General features: G+C 35.3%; 3 protein-coding genes across 4 annotated transcripts; 1 reads left to right on the top strand and 2 right to left on the bottom strand.

Moving 5' to 3' along the window:
• Window positions 1–2,494: 2,494 nt before the first annotated feature.
• LOC105171441 (acyl carrier protein 1, chloroplastic) lies at window positions 2,495–5,369 on the bottom strand. Its single transcript, XM_011092560.3, has 4 exons — window positions 5,172–5,369; window positions 3,955–4,047; window positions 3,696–3,818; window positions 2,495–2,836 (listed from the first exon to the last, which is right to left on the bottom strand). The coding sequence occupies exons 1-4, from the start codon at window positions 5,235–5,237 to the stop codon at window positions 2,711–2,713; spliced, it is 408 nt and encodes a 135-aa protein (XP_011090862.1). The 5' UTR covers window positions 5,238–5,369; the 3' UTR covers window positions 2,495–2,710.
• Window positions 5,370–7,754: 2,385 nt separating this feature from the next.
• LOC105171440 (vesicle-associated protein 2-2) lies at window positions 7,755–11,785 on the top strand. Of its 2 annotated transcripts, none has more exons than XM_011092559.3 (9): window positions 7,755–8,011; window positions 8,573–8,633; window positions 9,412–9,482; window positions 9,584–9,665; window positions 9,810–9,925; window positions 10,059–10,307; window positions 10,673–10,903; window positions 11,145–11,222; window positions 11,485–11,785. In XM_011092559.3, the coding sequence occupies exons 2-9, from the start codon at window positions 8,585–8,587 to the stop codon at window positions 11,590–11,592; spliced, it is 984 nt and encodes a 327-aa protein (XP_011090861.1). In that variant the 5' UTR covers window positions 7,755–8,011; window positions 8,573–8,584; the 3' UTR covers window positions 11,593–11,785. The 2 variants fall into 2 exon arrangements, with proteins under 2 accessions (XP_011090861.1, XP_088741886.1); XM_088885760.1 differs by lacking the exon at window positions 7,755–8,011 and adding an exon at window positions 8,140–8,159.
• Window positions 11,786–12,020: 235 nt separating this feature from the next.
• LOC105171439 (sodium/hydrogen exchanger 1) lies at window positions 12,021–17,661 on the bottom strand. Its single transcript, XM_011092557.3, has 15 exons — window positions 16,984–17,661; window positions 16,076–16,371; window positions 15,824–15,942; window positions 15,565–15,662; window positions 14,914–14,970; window positions 14,752–14,798; window positions 14,476–14,670; window positions 14,330–14,376; window positions 14,053–14,119; window positions 13,828–13,928; window positions 13,612–13,713; window positions 13,360–13,498; window positions 13,213–13,275; window positions 12,974–13,057; window positions 12,021–12,786 (listed from the first exon to the last, which is right to left on the bottom strand). The coding sequence occupies exons 2-15, from the start codon at window positions 16,247–16,249 to the stop codon at window positions 12,406–12,408; spliced, it is 1,674 nt and encodes a 557-aa protein (XP_011090859.1). The 5' UTR covers window positions 16,250–16,371; window positions 16,984–17,661; the 3' UTR covers window positions 12,021–12,405.
• Between the last annotated feature and the right edge of the window lie 685 nt (window positions 17,662–18,346).

Here is an 18,346-nt window from a genome sequence, read left to right as displayed (position 1 = left end):
AGGATTGTGAATCTTATAAGATCACTTAAAATTTTTATTTATTTTTAAGATTTTAATATATTCATTTAATGTTTATTACATTAATTGCATAATTTGTCATTTCAATTAGGGTAAATTACAACGAGCTCTTCTGAAATCTGATATAATTACGGATACCCCTTATTATTTAAAAAATTATAAATACCTCACTGATGTTTAATGAAATTATGTTGTCCTTTAATGGAGGTCTCAAATTATCAACTTTTTTTGCTGTATTTTTTTTTCTCTTTTTCCTAAAAAAACAAAAAAGAAACGGCAACTTGTAATTGAATCTGACGAGATGGATCGAAAAATTTAAAGAATTGTTAAAAGAATAATAAAAAAACATTAGCCCATAAAAAAATCTAGAATTTTTTTTAAAAAAAAGTAAAATTATAAATCATGGTACACGAGAACATTTTGATCAGTTTACTATAAAAAATGGATGAAAATCTAATAAAAATAATGGAATGTGGTTACTTGTTAGATGGTCAGCGAGACGTATTTATAATTATGACGAACCTGAAAAGAATTGATTGTAATATACTCTTTCAATTAATTTATTTTATCTAAATCTGATAATATCTTGTAAGATTTTTAGGTAAATTTAGGCAGACCGTTTCTAAAGATAAAATGAATGGAGCCCAGATCCAAACCCTATCTAAGGACAAAAAATTAATAAGAAAACTTGAAATTTAAGTGGAGAATGAGAAGTTGAAGTGATGGGGTAGAAGGAATCATATCCCCAAATAAAACAAAGCATTTCACAAAAACAATTGCAGCACTAAGAGAGTAGCAGCAGTCCACTGGCAAACAACCTTTGTCTCCCCCCACTCACATGACCACCACATGCACTCCATTATGTTTTTCATCACTCTCCAATAATCACAACACCCTTAATTTTGGGCACTTCACCCCATATTGATCTCTTCCCTCTCCTCAATCAGACCAAACATCCATCAAACACACTCACTCACTCTCCCTCATTTCACAATCATTGCAATGGCTTATTTTTCCAACTTTCTTGCAGCAGCAGCCATCATTGTGATCTTCTTGGCACTATCACTCCCTTCTCATCAGCTAAGTTTAGAAACTCCTGATATTGCAGCAGCGCCAGCTCTGCTTCCAAATCCTCCACTCTCTCCATACACACAACTCTCACCAGACATTGCTCCTCTCTTGCCATCTCCCGGTGGCACCGCCCGTTCTCCGGCCGAATCATCCATGCCCACAATTCCCTCAACTCGTAGCCCGAACCCCGACACCATAACCTCCATCGGCCCAGATACTGCAGTTGCACCCTCCGGCTCGCTGCAAGATTCTTCTGCAGTTTCTCAAGTTTTAGTTGAAGGGCTTAAACTTGATGTCCTTTATGGTTGTTTGGCTTACTTCTTGGTGGTGTTTGTCATGATATGAAGCACTGTTGTTATGAGTATCTTCATCGTTATCATGGATCACCTTTTTCCACTTGCTTTTGATACAAAATTTTGAGTTGATTGATGTGTTATTCTTGAAAGTGTATATGTAGTATGATGATGTTTGTCATATTCTTACATCTTGCTTGGGCTTCCAAGCATAAGTTGTAATGGTGGAACTCCTTATATATATGCAGTTAAATTTGTAGGCAATAAGAGCCTCTGCTGTGCTGTTTTGAGTATACAAAGTTCATTAATTTGTTTGAGTTTAAAGCAAAAGAAAGAAAAGGGACTTATACTTTCCAGTTAAGTAAATTTGTCGCCACTTTGGTAATAGTAGCTGGAAGCTATTGTTAATGTTAAGTAGCACATGAAAAGATGGTGAAAAGTGCATATGATTGACTCAGATGACTGTATATGCACCAGAAGTTATCTTCGACTTTCTTTAATAACTCATCACTTACATTATCAATGATGTGTTAGTCTAATAATTAAAGTTAAGATCCCATGAACAAGTTTGATGCCATGAATTTGAGTTCCACCGGGCATGTAGATATAAACTTCGCCTTATATATATGTGTTTGTCTTACTTTATATGAATTATCATCATTTACTTATCGTTATTACTCATAATAATATATTGATTAAATTCAAATATTATTCAATATATCCAGATGAATTTATTATAATTTATTTATTGTTACTAATAAAAAAAAGAAAATTAGGATGCTCACCATGCCCACCCCACCCCAATCCATCCAGGGTCTGATCAGGATTGGAGTTTGAGCAGCAAAGCATTTGATCTGTTTGTCTCTGTTCTACTGTCAAATGATTGGGTTTCCTGATGCTTTTCTTCTATGTTAGCATTTGTTCCCAGTGACCAAGATTTGGAATATGCATATGGTGAAAGTGAAGTATATGTTGAATGTTTTCATCTTGGTTTTTGACATTCTTTAAACCGCAACAATGTTCATCAGGTCTCAAAACAACAGTTCTGGAGTGAACATCCAAATGATAAGTTGCATCTATATGACACTATCAAGCACTCCACCAGACAAATGTAAAGAAAGAAACTTGTAGATTTTAGATTTAAATGGACTGAATCCAAACAGGAAATATAAGAACAAAACAAGCTAGTTCCCTCAAACAGAAACAAAAAATAAGGTAAGGTTCGTCGTGGAGAGGCCTGGAGGACCCTCCATAAAACCACAAACAGAAGATACGTTGCTACACAACTTTTCTAGCAGATCTATGGCGCTAAAATTTTATGCTCCAGTTTAACATTTTTTCTCCAAGAGCTTCTCGATGAGATCAGCTGCTTCTTGAACAGTGGTGATGCTCTGGGCGCTTTCCTCCTCAACGGCGATACCGAACTCCTCCTCAAGTCCCATGACAATCTCAACCTAGCCATAGAAGAACAGAGCATTGTTCAGTATCATAGAGATAGAATAATGGAGAAATAATTAATGCTTCAAATTTCAAGTGTCAAATTATTGTACACAAAAAGAACCAAACTTTTATTTTACTTGGGAGAGGTAATTGTCGGTGGGAAAGGGTGAGGGAAATCAAAACTAAAGAGCTTACAAAATAGAGGTACACCAAAGTACAAATATTAATGTCGCCAAAGAAACCTTTCAAACTATTTGGTCATATAGGATCTTACGGTATTTGGAAAAAGAGGATAGTTATTAATGCAATGCTATGATTTTGGATGAAGCCAAAATGAACACTACATATTGATAGGATGGTTCCAAATTAATATGGTAATGTCACTCAGTAGCAAACCTCAAGTCTAATTGTGAAGTCTGAATGAAATTTATCCAAGGAGCTGTGTGACAGCATATGTGAAAACTAAACATACTTAGTTCTAATTGATACAGCTTGATCTGTTAACAAGTATGATGCATCTCAATTGCTATCACACCCCAAACTATTATCACTAAATACTGCAGAAGAAAGCAAAACACAAATGTGATTTAAATGACGAATACATAGAGTAATGCCTAACAGCTGCATCATATATAAAGATAAAGTTGGTGAAAAGGAGAAACATGAAGCCTATATAGGCCCAAAAGACATGATCATGCAAACAAGTGGCATAAAATTACTAAGAATAAGAGTGAACTGAATAAACAATTACATCATACAAGACTTCTAGTATATCCAGTAGTTGAAGTGCAGTCACTAGTGCGTGACTGAAAAGATTATGCAGTATTCTGGCATAGCATGTGAAAGGATTAGTTATAACAGCAAAAGCATTACCGTATCAAGAGAATCAGCACCAAGAGTAGCAAATTTCGACTCTCCGTTGACTTCACGATCCTCAGGAAGAGCCAGTTGCTTCTTCACGATTTCAACTACTTTGTTTACGGTATCTGGCTTAGCCTGTTCAAAAGAACCATTACAATTATCAGTAACATCACTAACCAAAGATAAAGCAATATTTTTTCATAAAAGCAAAGCAGAATGACTTAAATTAAAGCTTTGAAGGAAAATAGATCGTGGATGTAATGAAACATACTGCACAGGCAACTCGGAAACGAAGTGCTGGCAACCTATGAGATGGGAAGCCCTTTCCGCTGAATGACAGTGAAGCCTTCCTCAAACTTGAAGCCTACCAAAATGCAAAAATTGAACATATGAAAACCATGATGCCATGCAAATACATGAATAATCATACCAAAGGAAGAAAAATTGCTAAATACAAAGACAGTATTCTTTGGTAAAATTCTTTTATGACTTTGATTCTTTATCAGCTCATTTGCATGTTTCTAGAAATCTATAATGACAACGGAGTTGCAAAACATTCTTCGAAAATGTAACAAAATGCAAGTTTACAACCGAACCAAAACTATTTGCATCACTTTCGAGTCACTTCCCTACAAATCCTTAATAAGGTCAGATGGACCGCTAGGAATTTTATCAAAAGATAAAAGAAAATTATACATACAATTCAGATGATTATTAGTGCATATTATAATTATTAAAAAAAATAAAAATCCATATTTAGGAACCATGAACAAGTATAGACATATCTACATGTCAAAGTCAATATAACATGCATGAAAGGGCACAAAAAATAAATAAGAGCTTACTTTACACAAACTGAACTGTGCAAGTGAAGAGACTATAGCCGACTCTAAAGGTGTGGATTTTGTCAGAAATCAAATAGATTAACAAAAACTTATGGCCAAAAACTTGAGATCATAACAATCAAATGAGCTTTAAAATTCAGTAACCTATAGATCAGGAAATACTTCAAGCTAACAGTATATCATGAAAAGACCAAGCTCAAGAAGCCTATGATCCAATCAGAAGGACTATATTTTCGATAATCAATAAATAAAAAAGAATTAACTGTTCATCAAGATTAGTAATTAGAAAGCTTAATTACACACGACCCATTTGAAAAGATCAAATCTTTTACAAGAAATCCAAATATATATGGGAAAAAAATATAATTACACCAAAGATCAGATATCCGAAAGCGTTGCAACCCTATTCTATGCTTAAGAAACACTTGAACCCCGCAAAGAAAAGATCAGATTTTGGGCAGAACACACACCAAAAAAAAAAAAATATTGACTGAGGATCACAGATCACGCGGAGCTAACAAAATGCACATCCATAAAACACATAAGAAAAAACCAAGCAATACACTGAATACCCCAGAGAAGAGAAAAAAAAAAAAAGCAAGAAATAAGCTGAAACAGACTGAGAGATCGCAAAGAATGTAACCTGGTTTTGCTTGAATGAGCAAGAAACAGGGGAGAATGAAAGAGAGGAAGCTGTAAAAGAAGCCATCTTTGATGCGAAGAGAAGAGAATGGATCTGAAAAATCGAGAAACAAAAGGGAAAGAGAGGGTGGCGGAGAGCACGAAGAGTGTGGTGTGTTGGTATCGGTAATTAGTCTACGCAGTGAGAAGAAGAGTGTGCTGCTGCATTTTATATTGAGGTTTTCTTCTTTTCTTTGATTGTATCGAAGTAGGTGTGCTTGGACACAAATGCACTCGGATCCTAATAGGCTTTGCTTAGGTTGGATTTGGGTTATTGCTCTGGGCTTAGCATCTATGGGCTAAGTTTTCTGTTTCCTTCTTCCCCACAATAGTTTGTGAATGAATTTTTATGAGATTAGAAATAATCTTTTACACATTTAAATTAAGAGAGTTACAATCTCTAGCTTATCGATGATTTTTCTCATTAAATTGCAATTCAATGGTTGGAAGCATATTTTTTAAAATAAATGTGTGATGTCATTCGGACTTGCGAGAGACGTGGAACCTCGCGATTATGCGGTAGAGAACTTTGGACTTAGAAGCTCGAATTTTCTTATATATTGTAGTGTATATCTCACATTATGTTTTAAAAGCTCTCTTTTTATAGGGGTGAATTCAGATTTTACCTTGAACTCACTTCTATTGAGCTTGAACGCCATAAATCTAGAAAATTTAATATAAACTTATTACAGATTTATTATCTTAAAAATATGCTAAACTCAATTTTATTATGAATTCAAAATTTTAATTAATAATTTATTCAAAAATTTGGACATCAACATCTAAAAATTGATGTAAAAAGAGATGTAGGTGGTCCAAGTATTACCTAAATGCAATTGAGAAGAAGGGAAATGTGAAGATTGTTACCTTGTACTTGCAAGTGTTTGTGGTTTTGATTTTGGCAAGTAAAGTAAGTGGTCTTAGGAGGAAAGTAGTTGAGCTAAATCATTTATGCATGCTGCATTATTACATTTATTATTATTATTCATCAGTAGCTAATTAGTTCCTAAATTTGTACCTGCCCCCTACTACAACACACAAACATCTTATCTTATCACAATTTGGGTTTAATAAAATTTACTTTATTGTAATATTTTAAATGAGTAAATTACTCCATATGAAAAATAATAGCAGTTTATTCCTCTGTGTGTAAATTGCTTTATTTTAAAAAATATAAAGAGTAAATTATTGTATTTTTAAAAATATATAAAAATAAATTACTATTTTTTTTTATAAAAATAATTTATTTATTTATAATATCGCAATACGATTGTTTACACTTTTATTTATATTTATTTATTTATATATAGAAAATATGATGAGATTCTCAAACAAGGCGTTGGATTCAAAGTAGGTACATATCTATCTACTGACCTGTAGCGCAACAGCGACACAACCGACGATTTGGTACAACCGCTCCGCAGCGGCCTCCCATACTCTCTGACTGTGACTCTCAAGAAAACACTACACATGGCAAATCTTCCAACGCCCCCAGTTCTATCAGTACATTTTGGACAAAGCTGTCCTTATATCAAGAATTCCAATTTCAATTTTTTTAAATTAAAAAAAAAAAAAAAAAAAAAAACAAAGAAACTTCACTTATAAAGACAACCATTAATGGGTTGAGTATTATTACATACATTCAAATTCAGCAGGCGCGGACCAAATTTGACCTATTTAAATTTTTTTAAAGGTATTAATTAAATTTTAGCTTAGTAGTTGAGGTTTCATAAATAAATTTGAGATTGGATTAGAATTTCACATAATGTGTAAAAATTTATCTCACTTTATGTAAGTTATTGTTATGTGAGTTATAAGATAAATGAATGTTCATAATATAATATAATTATCTATACACGGGGAGAGCTTAGCAATAATGAATGTATACCAATATAACTATAAGAGGTAATTACACTCCTCTTCCCTGAAATCAGGTGTAATTACACTTAAATTTCATGTGATTTGAAAAATTACATATAGTATTCCTAGAATTTGCTGCTATCTAACAACTAGGTTCGTTTATTAGTTAAAATTAACTGAATTTGCTGATATTAATAAAAGAAAAATGAATTAAATTTGATATACACCCTTACAACGATGAAGATATACATATTTCATATATTAATATGTGAAAATATATAAGAATAATTTCATCCCCAAAAAATTTATTTGACCTGTAATAAATCAATAATAAGTTTATCAATAGAAAATATGAATTTTTAACTGAATTTGTTGTTAATAGTAGTAAATTTTGTGATTTTTGATTAACAAATGAATTTATTTATAAATAAAAGCAGATTTCAAATATACCAAATATTAATTTTTCAAGCTACAAGAGATTTAACGTAAAAACTGAGGAGTGAGGAGTGTAATTGTCCTTAAATGTGATTAACAAACAGAGCAACGTTGATCCCGCATGGTATCAACAACTGAGCTGTCATTAATTAATGCTGAGCTGTAATTAACAGAGCAACGTTGATCCCGCATGACTGGTTGTACCTTGGTTTTAACGGCCCTTTCTTTCAGTTGTTGGGGTTTCAGAGAATTTCCCACTGCACCGAATCATTTCCCAAAGAACCTCAACTTTATCGCTTAAATTCTACTCCATTTTCTATCTCGGTAAAACCTTTTGATCTTTCTTAAAGAAATCGCTCCATAACCGTAGTTTTTCTGATCACCTACTCTCTCTCTCTCTCTCTCTGAAGTTCTCCACAACGAACGCCAGAAATTTTTGCATTTTGAATTGAAGTCTGTCTGCAGCAGAAGTTCATATTTGAGGTCAGCAAAAGCATCTAATAATCGGTAAGTCTTGCTCATTTATATTCGTATATTTAACTCCGTGTGTGTGTTCGTTTTTGGTCTGAGCAAAAATGTTACGGAGATGTTCATTTCTGCTGCGGTTGCTGTGGTGCTGTACATCGTGCATATAGTGTTGTATTTTGCTGAGGCTGTATGAATCTAAGGAGATTTACAGTCGTTCTTGTGTTGTACATTGAGTGATTAGATCGTGCTTACTGAAGAGGAGTCATATATATTTCTTTAATGTGTACTAAGTGGAACTGGAAAAAAATTGCGGAATATTTTGTTCGTCGCGATATGTTGATATTTAGTTTTAATTTAATTTCTTTAGAGGAAGCAAAGGCCTTCAATTGTGTGTAAAAGAGTCCAGCTTTTGTGGTTGTTTACGCATTGTTGTTGTTCCAGATTTGTATTAAGTCAAAATGAATTAGTTTTATAGCCATACCTTAGATTAAGTTCCTTTCAACTAGTATAAAAGCAAGTAAAAGATAAAAATTATGATTTCATTTTTGCTTTATATTCATTGCGGAGATGACTTGATATTTTTTTTGCATACTATTTCAGGTCTTGAGAATAATGAATAAACAGCTGGTGGAGATTCAGCCTCGTGAACTTAAGTTCATAGGTATGTGAATTAAATAATCAATATACTGCTTTGATCGTTATAATGTCTAGCTTTCCCCTTCTGCTACGACCTTTAATTATTGCTTGCATCTTGGTAGCTAAAGAGTGTGATATCTGGAAGAGAAATTACACTGTCTTATTTAGAATTGACTGGTAAGGTTTACGCAGAGGTTTGGGGCCTCATGTCAATTACAACATCTTTTGACTCAAATTACAAAGAAATCCTCTATACCCAAGCCTCAACTTCATCCATAGAGCACATTGTTGTGAATTCCATCACACTAGAATTTCTTGTTTTGGCTATGGACGGAGCATATGTTGTGAGGAAAGTTCAACAAAGTGTAAGCTTGTCTTGGAGGTACCGGGAAGAGATTATTTTGAAGTGCCATTAGGGGAGCATAGACCTGTAGGCATGGTTCATCAAATTTAATCTAGTAGGTTGTGATTGTTCTTTTCTGAGCATGCATGCTGCATAAGTTTCCTAAAAAATCGTTGTTCTTAACTTAGGATGGAATGCAAAACACCACCCCCCCCCCCTTTCAGAATTCAATTATCTTTTGTCAGTTTTGTAGGGTACATGCTATATTAAGTTTTATTTCGTTTTTGCATCTTGTCTGTAAAACTAGGTAGCATGAAAGTGTTCAATATCTGCACTATTTCTTCTTTCCTTTTGTATTTCAATAATCTAAAATTGTCAATTTAACCTTATCGTCATTCTGTTTAGCTAATTTAGTAATTGTCCGTTTCATCTTACAAAAGTCTCGTCTTTGCTACTGCAGTTGAGGTGAAGAAACAGAGTTTATGTACCGTTCACCTTGCCAATGTCAGTGGCCAATATGTAGCTTTCAAGGTCAAGCGCTTTCTGATTTTATTTCTTATTTCTAAAATGTAAATATTGTGGATGCAAATCTTCTATTTTAACAGTGAAACCTCTGTACAATAATTATGCAGGTGAAGACTACATCCCCAAAGAAGTACTGTGTGAGACCCAATGTAGGTATAATCAAGCCAAAATCAACATGTGAATTCACAGGTATTTTAGTTTGTTCTCCTGTTCCTTCTACATCTCTAATCTTACGGGTGATATTTGACTGAAGTTTCACATCTTTGTTAACTAATTCTATTGCAATGGATTTGATTATCTCCAAGGATTTTCTGACACGTACCTCTTATACAGTTACCATGCAAGCCCAGAAATCGGCTCCCTCAGAGATGCAATGCAAGGATAAATTCCTGATTCAGAGCACAGTGGTGCCATTTGGCACAACAGAAGAGGAGATTACATCTAGCATGGTAGGATTGCATCTATGTTGAATTTGGATTGCTCGTCTGTAATCTATTCTTTATTCAGTTTTACCCTGCATCTTTAGTTGTCAGTTAAAAATAATAGGTTTCAAATATTCTCTTAATCTTTTTCTTCTGGCAGTTTGCAAAAGAAAGTCAAAAGTATATTGAAGAGACCAAGCTCAGGGTTGTTCTTACTAGTGCTCCCAGTTCTCCAGCAAAGCCTGATATAGCTTTTAAGCAAGAGTCTTATGAGAATTTGGTGCCAAAAGGACCCCAATCACCTGTTTTGCTGCCTGTTAATGAAGTTATTAAGCAAGAACCATCATATGAGACTTCCATGCCAAAAGATAAATTGCAGAATGGAGTTGAAAACTTTCCTCCTGATATGGTAAGAACTTTTATATGAATACATTTAGTCTTAGATGCAGGATCTGGACAACATATACCATTCTTCTACTACTAAAAATTTGATGGCAAACCCGTGTTGAATTACTTTGTGGATTGTGCAACTTATTCTGCAACATAGATTTTTATTGACTTTGTTGGAAATATTCTAGAAGTGGAAGTTGGTCTAAGGTAAGTGGGTTTCTGTAAGCTAATCAATGCAAGACGGCATACTTCTAGAGTTTGAACAATTACTTTTGTCACTTGTCTGACTGTCAATTGTAGGATTCTTCTTCTGGGCCAAACATAGTGCTTAACTCTCCTCTTGTTTAGCTTATCCCATTATGAAATTATCTCTCTTTGGCACAGCTAACTAAGAAGGCAGAGCCAATCAATAATGTCAATAACATGGAAGAGTACAGATCGCTTAAAGTCATGGAAAGTCTAAAGTCAGTTCCTGCAAAGGATGAGGAGTTTTACCCTGACAAGCATGAGGAATCAAAGCAATTGGAAGATGCAGGAGATGCAGAGTTGAAGCCATCAAAAGATATTGAGGAATTGAGAGCAAAGATTAGCGCCCTGAACTCCAAGCTAGTTGAGGTGAGTATTTCATAATCTGATATCAGAATTTGGGGATTGTGGATGGTACTTTGAAGCTGCATACAGTTCATTCTTGGGAAGTATCAATTCACTAGATTGCTTGCTACTATGGACAGTGGTGCCCTTAGCCTGAAATTGTTCCATCGAGCAGAATATTATTTTCATTTGGTTATAACTCTATGATGAATGTGAAAAAAGCAGATATTGTGCATGTAGCTTGAGCCCTGTTCTTTCTTTACAGGCTGAGAACACAATTGAGAAGCTAAAAGAAGAATCAAGCAACACCATGCGCGAAAAGGAAACACTAAAGCAAGAATTGGTGGGTTAATTTACGATACTTATTTCATTGAATTTTCTTTTTCGTTTAACCTACTATAAAGGATTTTTCTTATTATGCAATCTCTATTGTCATGTTTGTAAGAATAAATGACAGCAGAAATGCAGATTTTTTTTTCTCCCTGGCATGCTCTTTTGCTTAAGGGACATTGCAGTTGTAACTGCCATAATGTTTATTGCTTTTGCTGATGGTCAAACATAGCAAGTAGAGAATACAAGTTGAGAAGTTTCTTCTTCCTGTACAGGCCATCTTGAAGAGAAAAAGCGGTCCAAGGAAAGTTCAAGTTGGTTTCCCCCCACTGTTTGTCTGCATGGTCGCACTGATTAGTTTGATGATTGGGTTCTGGTTTTGAGCTTAGTGTACGGGTTCGACATCAATCATAAAAATGTACTTGAATATGCCAGGTATAGAACAGGTGGTGGCCGGTTTAACAAGCCATCCCATGTATTTTGCTTGTTGATAGTGTTAGTAGGAAGTCATAATATCTTTGGATGTAGAAAGTATTGATTTTATAAATAAAAATGGGAGTTTTGGTTTCGATTTTATCTCGGGGTGACATTCTATTGTTCAAAACTCCAGTTACGTGATTACTTACAAGGAAATGGGAATATGATTATCTTTACTGTTTTTAGTGGCATGCTCGTAGGCATCTGCCCTTTACTACACGCACTGGACTACACACACACCCACAAAACTAGTTTATTCTTATACCTTCTATTGTCTTACCTAGTAAGCAGATAAGAAAATGGTGTTTGATTTACGGACACAAGGAAAAGAAAATTTAATCACAACCAAAGCAATTAATTACATGATGACTGTACATTACATGAACATAAAAGCTTTATCTATATAATTTATTGCTTACAAAATGAAAAAGAAAAATAGAGGGTTTACAACAATTTGGTGTTTCTGCAACCTGTAGCGAGGGGAGAAAACCTTTCAGAGCTCCCAAGCAGAGGGTTCGGCTTGACGACTATCCAATACAAATAATTTAAGCTAATATCAACATCGCAAAACAATTTCTGCAACTCTACAAATTTGGCACCCCATCTTCCCACACGACCCAGGAAAAGGAAAACACTCCAGTTTCACAAACACGCAGGCACAAAACTTCGAGTCCGTATGCCCCCCAGCAAGAAGAGGCTGATAAACTGATGCAATACCATTAATTTCTGGCTTCTCCTTGCCAATTATCAACATTTCTTTCAGTTGGTGAGCCAGGTACGTAAGGGACAAAACCACGCCCACCAAAAACAGGACGCATAAAAGCATCATCAAATTTTCTCCAATAGTAGTGGACTGTACGTGTAGGTTTTGTCAATAGCATCCGTAAACTGCTTGGACGGGGTACACTCCGACCACCTTCAGAAGCTTCTGAAACCTGTCCATTTCCAGTAAATAGTTCAGCCACAGAATCCTGACCTTCGCCAAGCAGTGGCACGATAAATGAGTTTGGAGTGAGCGACTCTGAGGAGATCATGCTGGTTAGTTGTTTTGACGAGGGCATCAAGAACCGCACAAGAGGTTTCGTCAGTAAGCCAAACACCTGTAGGGACATGGAACTACGTGTAAAACAACCTCTTAACGGTGGATTAAGCATAAGAAACAAGCATAATTTTACACCATTGGGAAAGAGAATAGAACAATTTAGACAATGAAAATTAAAAGAAAAGTAGTATGTGTTAAATCATCCAAAGTACGTCTTTTTTCCCCTGAAGGAATGAATGTCTTACCACAGTGCTGAAGAGCACAACAGTTATTGTGCTAGTAATCATGAAAGCATTTCCACGTTCTTGGGTATGGCCTGCTCTAGTAAACTGCATGACCAAAACCAACGAGTCTTGTTATTCCTATACTCCCTTCACTCTCACCAAAGAAGCAATAGAAATCTAAAGCACTATTTTAAATTTTTTCTGCAGAAATAGAATACAGCATAACCGTCCCAATCTAGGAAGATTGGGCTAAGATTTACCTGGTTGTAAGCAAGAGCCATAGAAACAGCGCCCCGCATAAGACCAGCCCACCATATTGTAATCTGCAAATCAGAGTTGGCAAAATTATTAGATATCCAAGTGAATGAAGGTTCTGTATAATTGAAATAAGGATCTTGAGCTTGTACTTGCTGCTTAAAATCAATCTTCTCATATGGAGACTTCTTGGCCAAGTTAGACAAAAATGATAAAGGGAAAACAAAGGCCGCTCTGGCAACCAAAATCAGTCCCAGTAGAGTTGCACTGACAGAAATGGATGTTTTCGGGCTGAAAAAGGTGAAAGGAACACAAATAAGAAAAAATTCCAAGCAAATATACAAATCCATAATTTAGTTTGACAATCCACCTCTGTGCATATATCACCCACACAGCCATCATACCTGTCACTCACAACCCTCCATTTCTCAATGTCTAGAGCATCCATACCAACATAAAGAAATATAAAGATCTCGGCAACAAATGACAACGTTGCAAAGGTGTGCCTGCATCGTTATTAAATCACTATTAAGAACATAAAAAAAAAAATACCACAGAAAGGGAAGCATTGCAAGCAGCAACTTGTTTCAATGGTCTTAAATTGTAAGATAATATCTTACTTAGTGGTGACTCTTGAGTTCTCGGTGACATTATGCCAGGTATAGTGTGACATCACAATCCCACAGAAGAACACCGTTAGGATACCGCTTAAATAGAATAACTGCAAGAAAAAAAGATCAGTCATGTAATAGTATAATGCAAGGGCCTTCCTTACATTACAGTATTAGTAACTAAAAGAGAATGTCACGTCCAGAAAACTCCTAGAAGGTAGTCAAGAAACTTACTTCAGCTAACATGTATGAAAGGTAAGCCATGAGCATCATGATAGCAACCTCACGATCGGTGGAATGCCTGCAATGTATTAGAGAAATAAGAGAATAAAACTTGCAGTGCATCACCATTTCTTTCTGCAGTTTACTGTAATATGGCACATGCCCGTTCTGTGTGTATGATCTCTTAAAACTTTTTACAAAATTTAATTTACGGATGAAAAAATATCAGTCCTCTAGGTAACTGATCAATGTAAGAAACGACAACTCAAGCAAGGCAACTGTAACCAACCTTCCAAAATAGAGCTTCTTTATGATGTAGGCACTAAGCAGTCCAGCCTGAAGTAAAAGATAAATGTTCATTATTCAAGGAAAAGAGTCACTCAGAAACTCATAGCTACACTCCGCAGACAGAGAGGAAAAGGAAGAGAGACTCACTACAACTCCCAACACAGTGCTTGTGATAAACAGATAAATGAAATTCCCAATTAGCTGAAAAGCTACACTAGTATTGATATGAGACAGGTCGAAGTTCTGGACTGCATTGAACAGTACTACAGATGTTGCATCATTTACAACACCTTCTCCAAACACCAGACTGTACAGCAATGGTGTCTCATCCTGATTGAGCACCTGCAAAAATTAGATATATCGCATCAAACTAGAAAAAAAGTTTCAGAATAGATGTCAACAGTAAAAAGCTGTAACATGTACCTGCAATGTACAAACTGAATCTGTCGCAGCGAAAATTGCTCCAATTGCTGGAAGAACCACGAGTTAAGACAGACAAAAAATGGTTATGCTGCAGCATGTGAGTGTCAATGCATGCTTTTGTGTGTGTGTGCGTGAGAGAGAGAGAATAAGGCAGAAATTTACCAAGATAGTCTCCAATTGCAAGACCGACATCCATTTTCCGGAAGAATGTGATAGCGCCTGCCACAAGATTTAGAGGATTTAAGGGATAGTACAGTAAGGCATGTTTAATAGTTCGTTTGGCTAATGTGACATGATACAGGAACCCAATGAATGAAGATACACAGAAATTACAACACAGTATATCCAAGCAACAACATCCAATGATTCAGCGTGTTCTTTTCTGTCAATACACTTCTCTTCCAGTTTCAAAAGAAGGCAGATATGATGAGAACAAGTTCAACCAGAATTTATAACAGAAATGCAGTAATTATGTTCATAGAATTGGTGAATCCATTAGATACAAACAAGCACTTGCAAGTCCACATATATACTCTTTTGTACATGCAAATATGTATGAATCAACAACAGCAGAGGAAAGAGAAAAGTTGAGCCATGTTGGAAGAATATGCATGTGCCAGCTAAGATTAAGGCTCTCTCTTCCACTGAAGTTCATATCATAGACATTGAAAAGGGCAAAGCGTTGATGCAGGATAGTGACATATCAATGAAAGTTAGGAGGCAAGAATTGTCCTCATTCGACAACGGATATCCATATATGAATTATGAAAAAAAATAAACTACAAGAAACTAAACCCAGGGAGAAGGCCATACCTAATGAGATGATGATGAAGGAGATTAAAGTACCAACTGCTCCAAACAGCATTATAGTCATAAAATTGCGGAAGAATTGTTTCTTTTTAACCTGGAACCTGATCATAGATTAAAAAAAAAAAAACTGAAACTCGAAATCACCATATTGAAGAGCATTGCAGTAAGAAACAAATTAAAATAGATCTGGTATTAATGATATTAGCAATTCACATGAACGTAATAACACAATATATCCTAAGAACATAGACAGACATATTACCCAGCATTAAAGATGATTGGTGGTAGCAGATAAATAAAGAAAAGATCCTCACTGAACACCATGAGATGCGAGCTTTTTCCTCCACTTATTAGTAGAATTACCACTCCAGTTCCTACACCCTTTATTTCAAAAAGAGCATTAATGAGTTAAAAGATAAACACAAACACAAAGAATAAGAGATCCTTCAAATCTGAGATGGTCATCAGCAAATGCACATTGCATGTGTAAGCACAGAAACATAAATATACTTACAATTATTAGGGCAGTGATAGATTCATTCATCCATCGATTTTCCTCCAATAGATGACCAATCACAATACATGCACAAAGAAGTGTGACAAATAAGTTTATGGAGACAACTGAAGTGTGATCAGAGGTTGACAACATATTCATTGTCTCGAACATAGTTCCTGAGTCAAATCCCATGTCACCCAATATTTACGATTAACCAGAAAATTGCAATGCTCAGCAGATTTCTTGAATATTTTGAATTCTGATCTCAGAACTTCAAGCAATAGTCAAATAGCACCCGTGTGACAACATTACCCCTGAAACACATGAAAGATGAGCATTAACAACACAACCACCAATAGAAGCTCAAATTCTCAGTTCCACTCATTGACACACAGATTTTTACACACTTGTACTTGCACAGTGCATATACAGGTAAAGATTCAAACACAAGCAAGTCAATTCAGCAGGAGTTTAAAACTTTCTTAAAATCAAATAAAAGCAGCTCAACATGCAGATGCATGAACCTATATGTTCAAATATCGTATCCAAGTTTGAATCTAGTTTTTTGCGCAAAGTACAAGTTAATCTTTCTAATATTTCCAGTAATGTTGTTATGATCATTTCTAATATAAAAAAAAAAAAACAAATCTATAATTAGTTATAGTTATGCTACTTTCAAATACTTTCTTCTAATTGGATTAAATGAACTGTTTGCATACTAAGGGAACTATAGAAAAACATAACCGAAACCCAAATCACGCGCACCTAGCTAGATCGCGCAAATGATCATAAGAAAACACAGGTAAGATTTCCTGCATAGTAACTTCAATAACCAAAATCACGCGCTCCTGGCGACATATTGCACAAATGATCATTAAAAGCACAGATACGAACTTCCTCCGCAACTAAAGGCAGAGCAAAATTACCCGCGGAGTTCGAGAAGAACACATCAAATCGAATTCTCAACTCCACAGTAGATCTCAGCTTTCAAGCTCCTAATGCGAACTATATCCAACAAAAGATGCTTCTCCGAAAGGGAAAGCACTTCTCTCCGTAAATTCCGGGAACGCAACAAATCCAAGTCAACTGACTTCCTACAGCAGACAAAACGGAGCCGCAGTAAAACGCGGACGCCTTGTCTTCAACTTGCGCAGTAAAAACCAGCAGAATTGAGAAAAAACTCGAGCAAAATATTTTCCGTCGCCAACAACCAGAGACGAACTTGAAGATTATAGAAGAGTTTCCAATAATTATATCACGGATTCGGGAACTGCGTCCAAAAATCTTCACCAAAACTCACGGAATTAACGCCTAAAGGAAATTTCTAGAGAGAGAAAAACGTGCCACCATGCCTAGTTTGAGTGTGTCTGCGTGTGTGCGCGCGAGAAAGAGAGAGAGAGAAAGATAGAGAGCAAACGACAGAGACATGGAGGGTCCGTGAAAGGTAACATATATATATATATATTTTGCAGCTTGTGGGAGAGATAATGACTGGACAGTGGAATTACTATACGAATTGGAAAAGGATTAAAATGGACACGTGGAGTGACGGTTGACCGCCGACGGAGCCGGCCGGCGTCTTGAAATGATCTAAGCGCTTGATTTTTCTTCTCCCTATGCCTTCCCCGGGATGAGGACTGCTTTCGAATGTTCTCTAATCAACATGTATTTTCTAGTTTTCCTTTTTCCTTTTTGTGGCTGAAATTTGGTTCATTATGATGTTTTGTATCTTTATTTTTTTTTTATTTTTATAAATTAATCAATTATTATTTAGTTATAAATTTCAATCATTAATAATTAATATACTCTAATGATCAATATCAATTATTATTATAATAAATTAACACTCCGCACATTGATGAGACTCAAACCCACGTGACTGTTGCTATGTGATTGGAACTACAAAGGAAGTATTTTTTTCATTTTTGACATTTAGTGACTTTTTTTAATCTTGTCAGATTGAATTGAAAAATATGTAGGATTCTTGATTGTCTTTACCACGAGATATCTTTTGTTGTAAAATTACTTTTGATGCAAGTTTTTTATATAGTTTATTCAAACTTTTCTTTAAATGAGTCGAGTTTTGATATCTAACGTCACTATTTCAAAAAAATTCAAATGTAATTTGCGGTGAAAAATGAAAAGACAAAAAAAGGAGCTCCTATCTTTGGGGTTAATTATTGTTGAAAGTGCTATTTTAAGAGGTTTTGTAAATATGATGATGAATGTTGTGTTGGTATGTTAATTATGGCATTGGGTTTTGTCAATGTAAGAATGTGGTCTACTCTA

The sequence above is a fragment of the Sesamum indicum genome, linkage group LG10 (genome assembly GCF_026168435.1).
Source record: "Sesamum indicum cultivar Baizhima isolate 11 linkage group LG10, ASM2616843v1, whole genome shotgun sequence".
NCBI classification, from domain to species: domain Eukaryota; kingdom Viridiplantae; phylum Streptophyta; class Magnoliopsida; order Lamiales; family Pedaliaceae; genus Sesamum; species Sesamum indicum.
The sequence above is the reverse complement of the archived record's forward strand: the minus strand, read 5'-3'. Positions and strand labels throughout refer to the sequence as shown.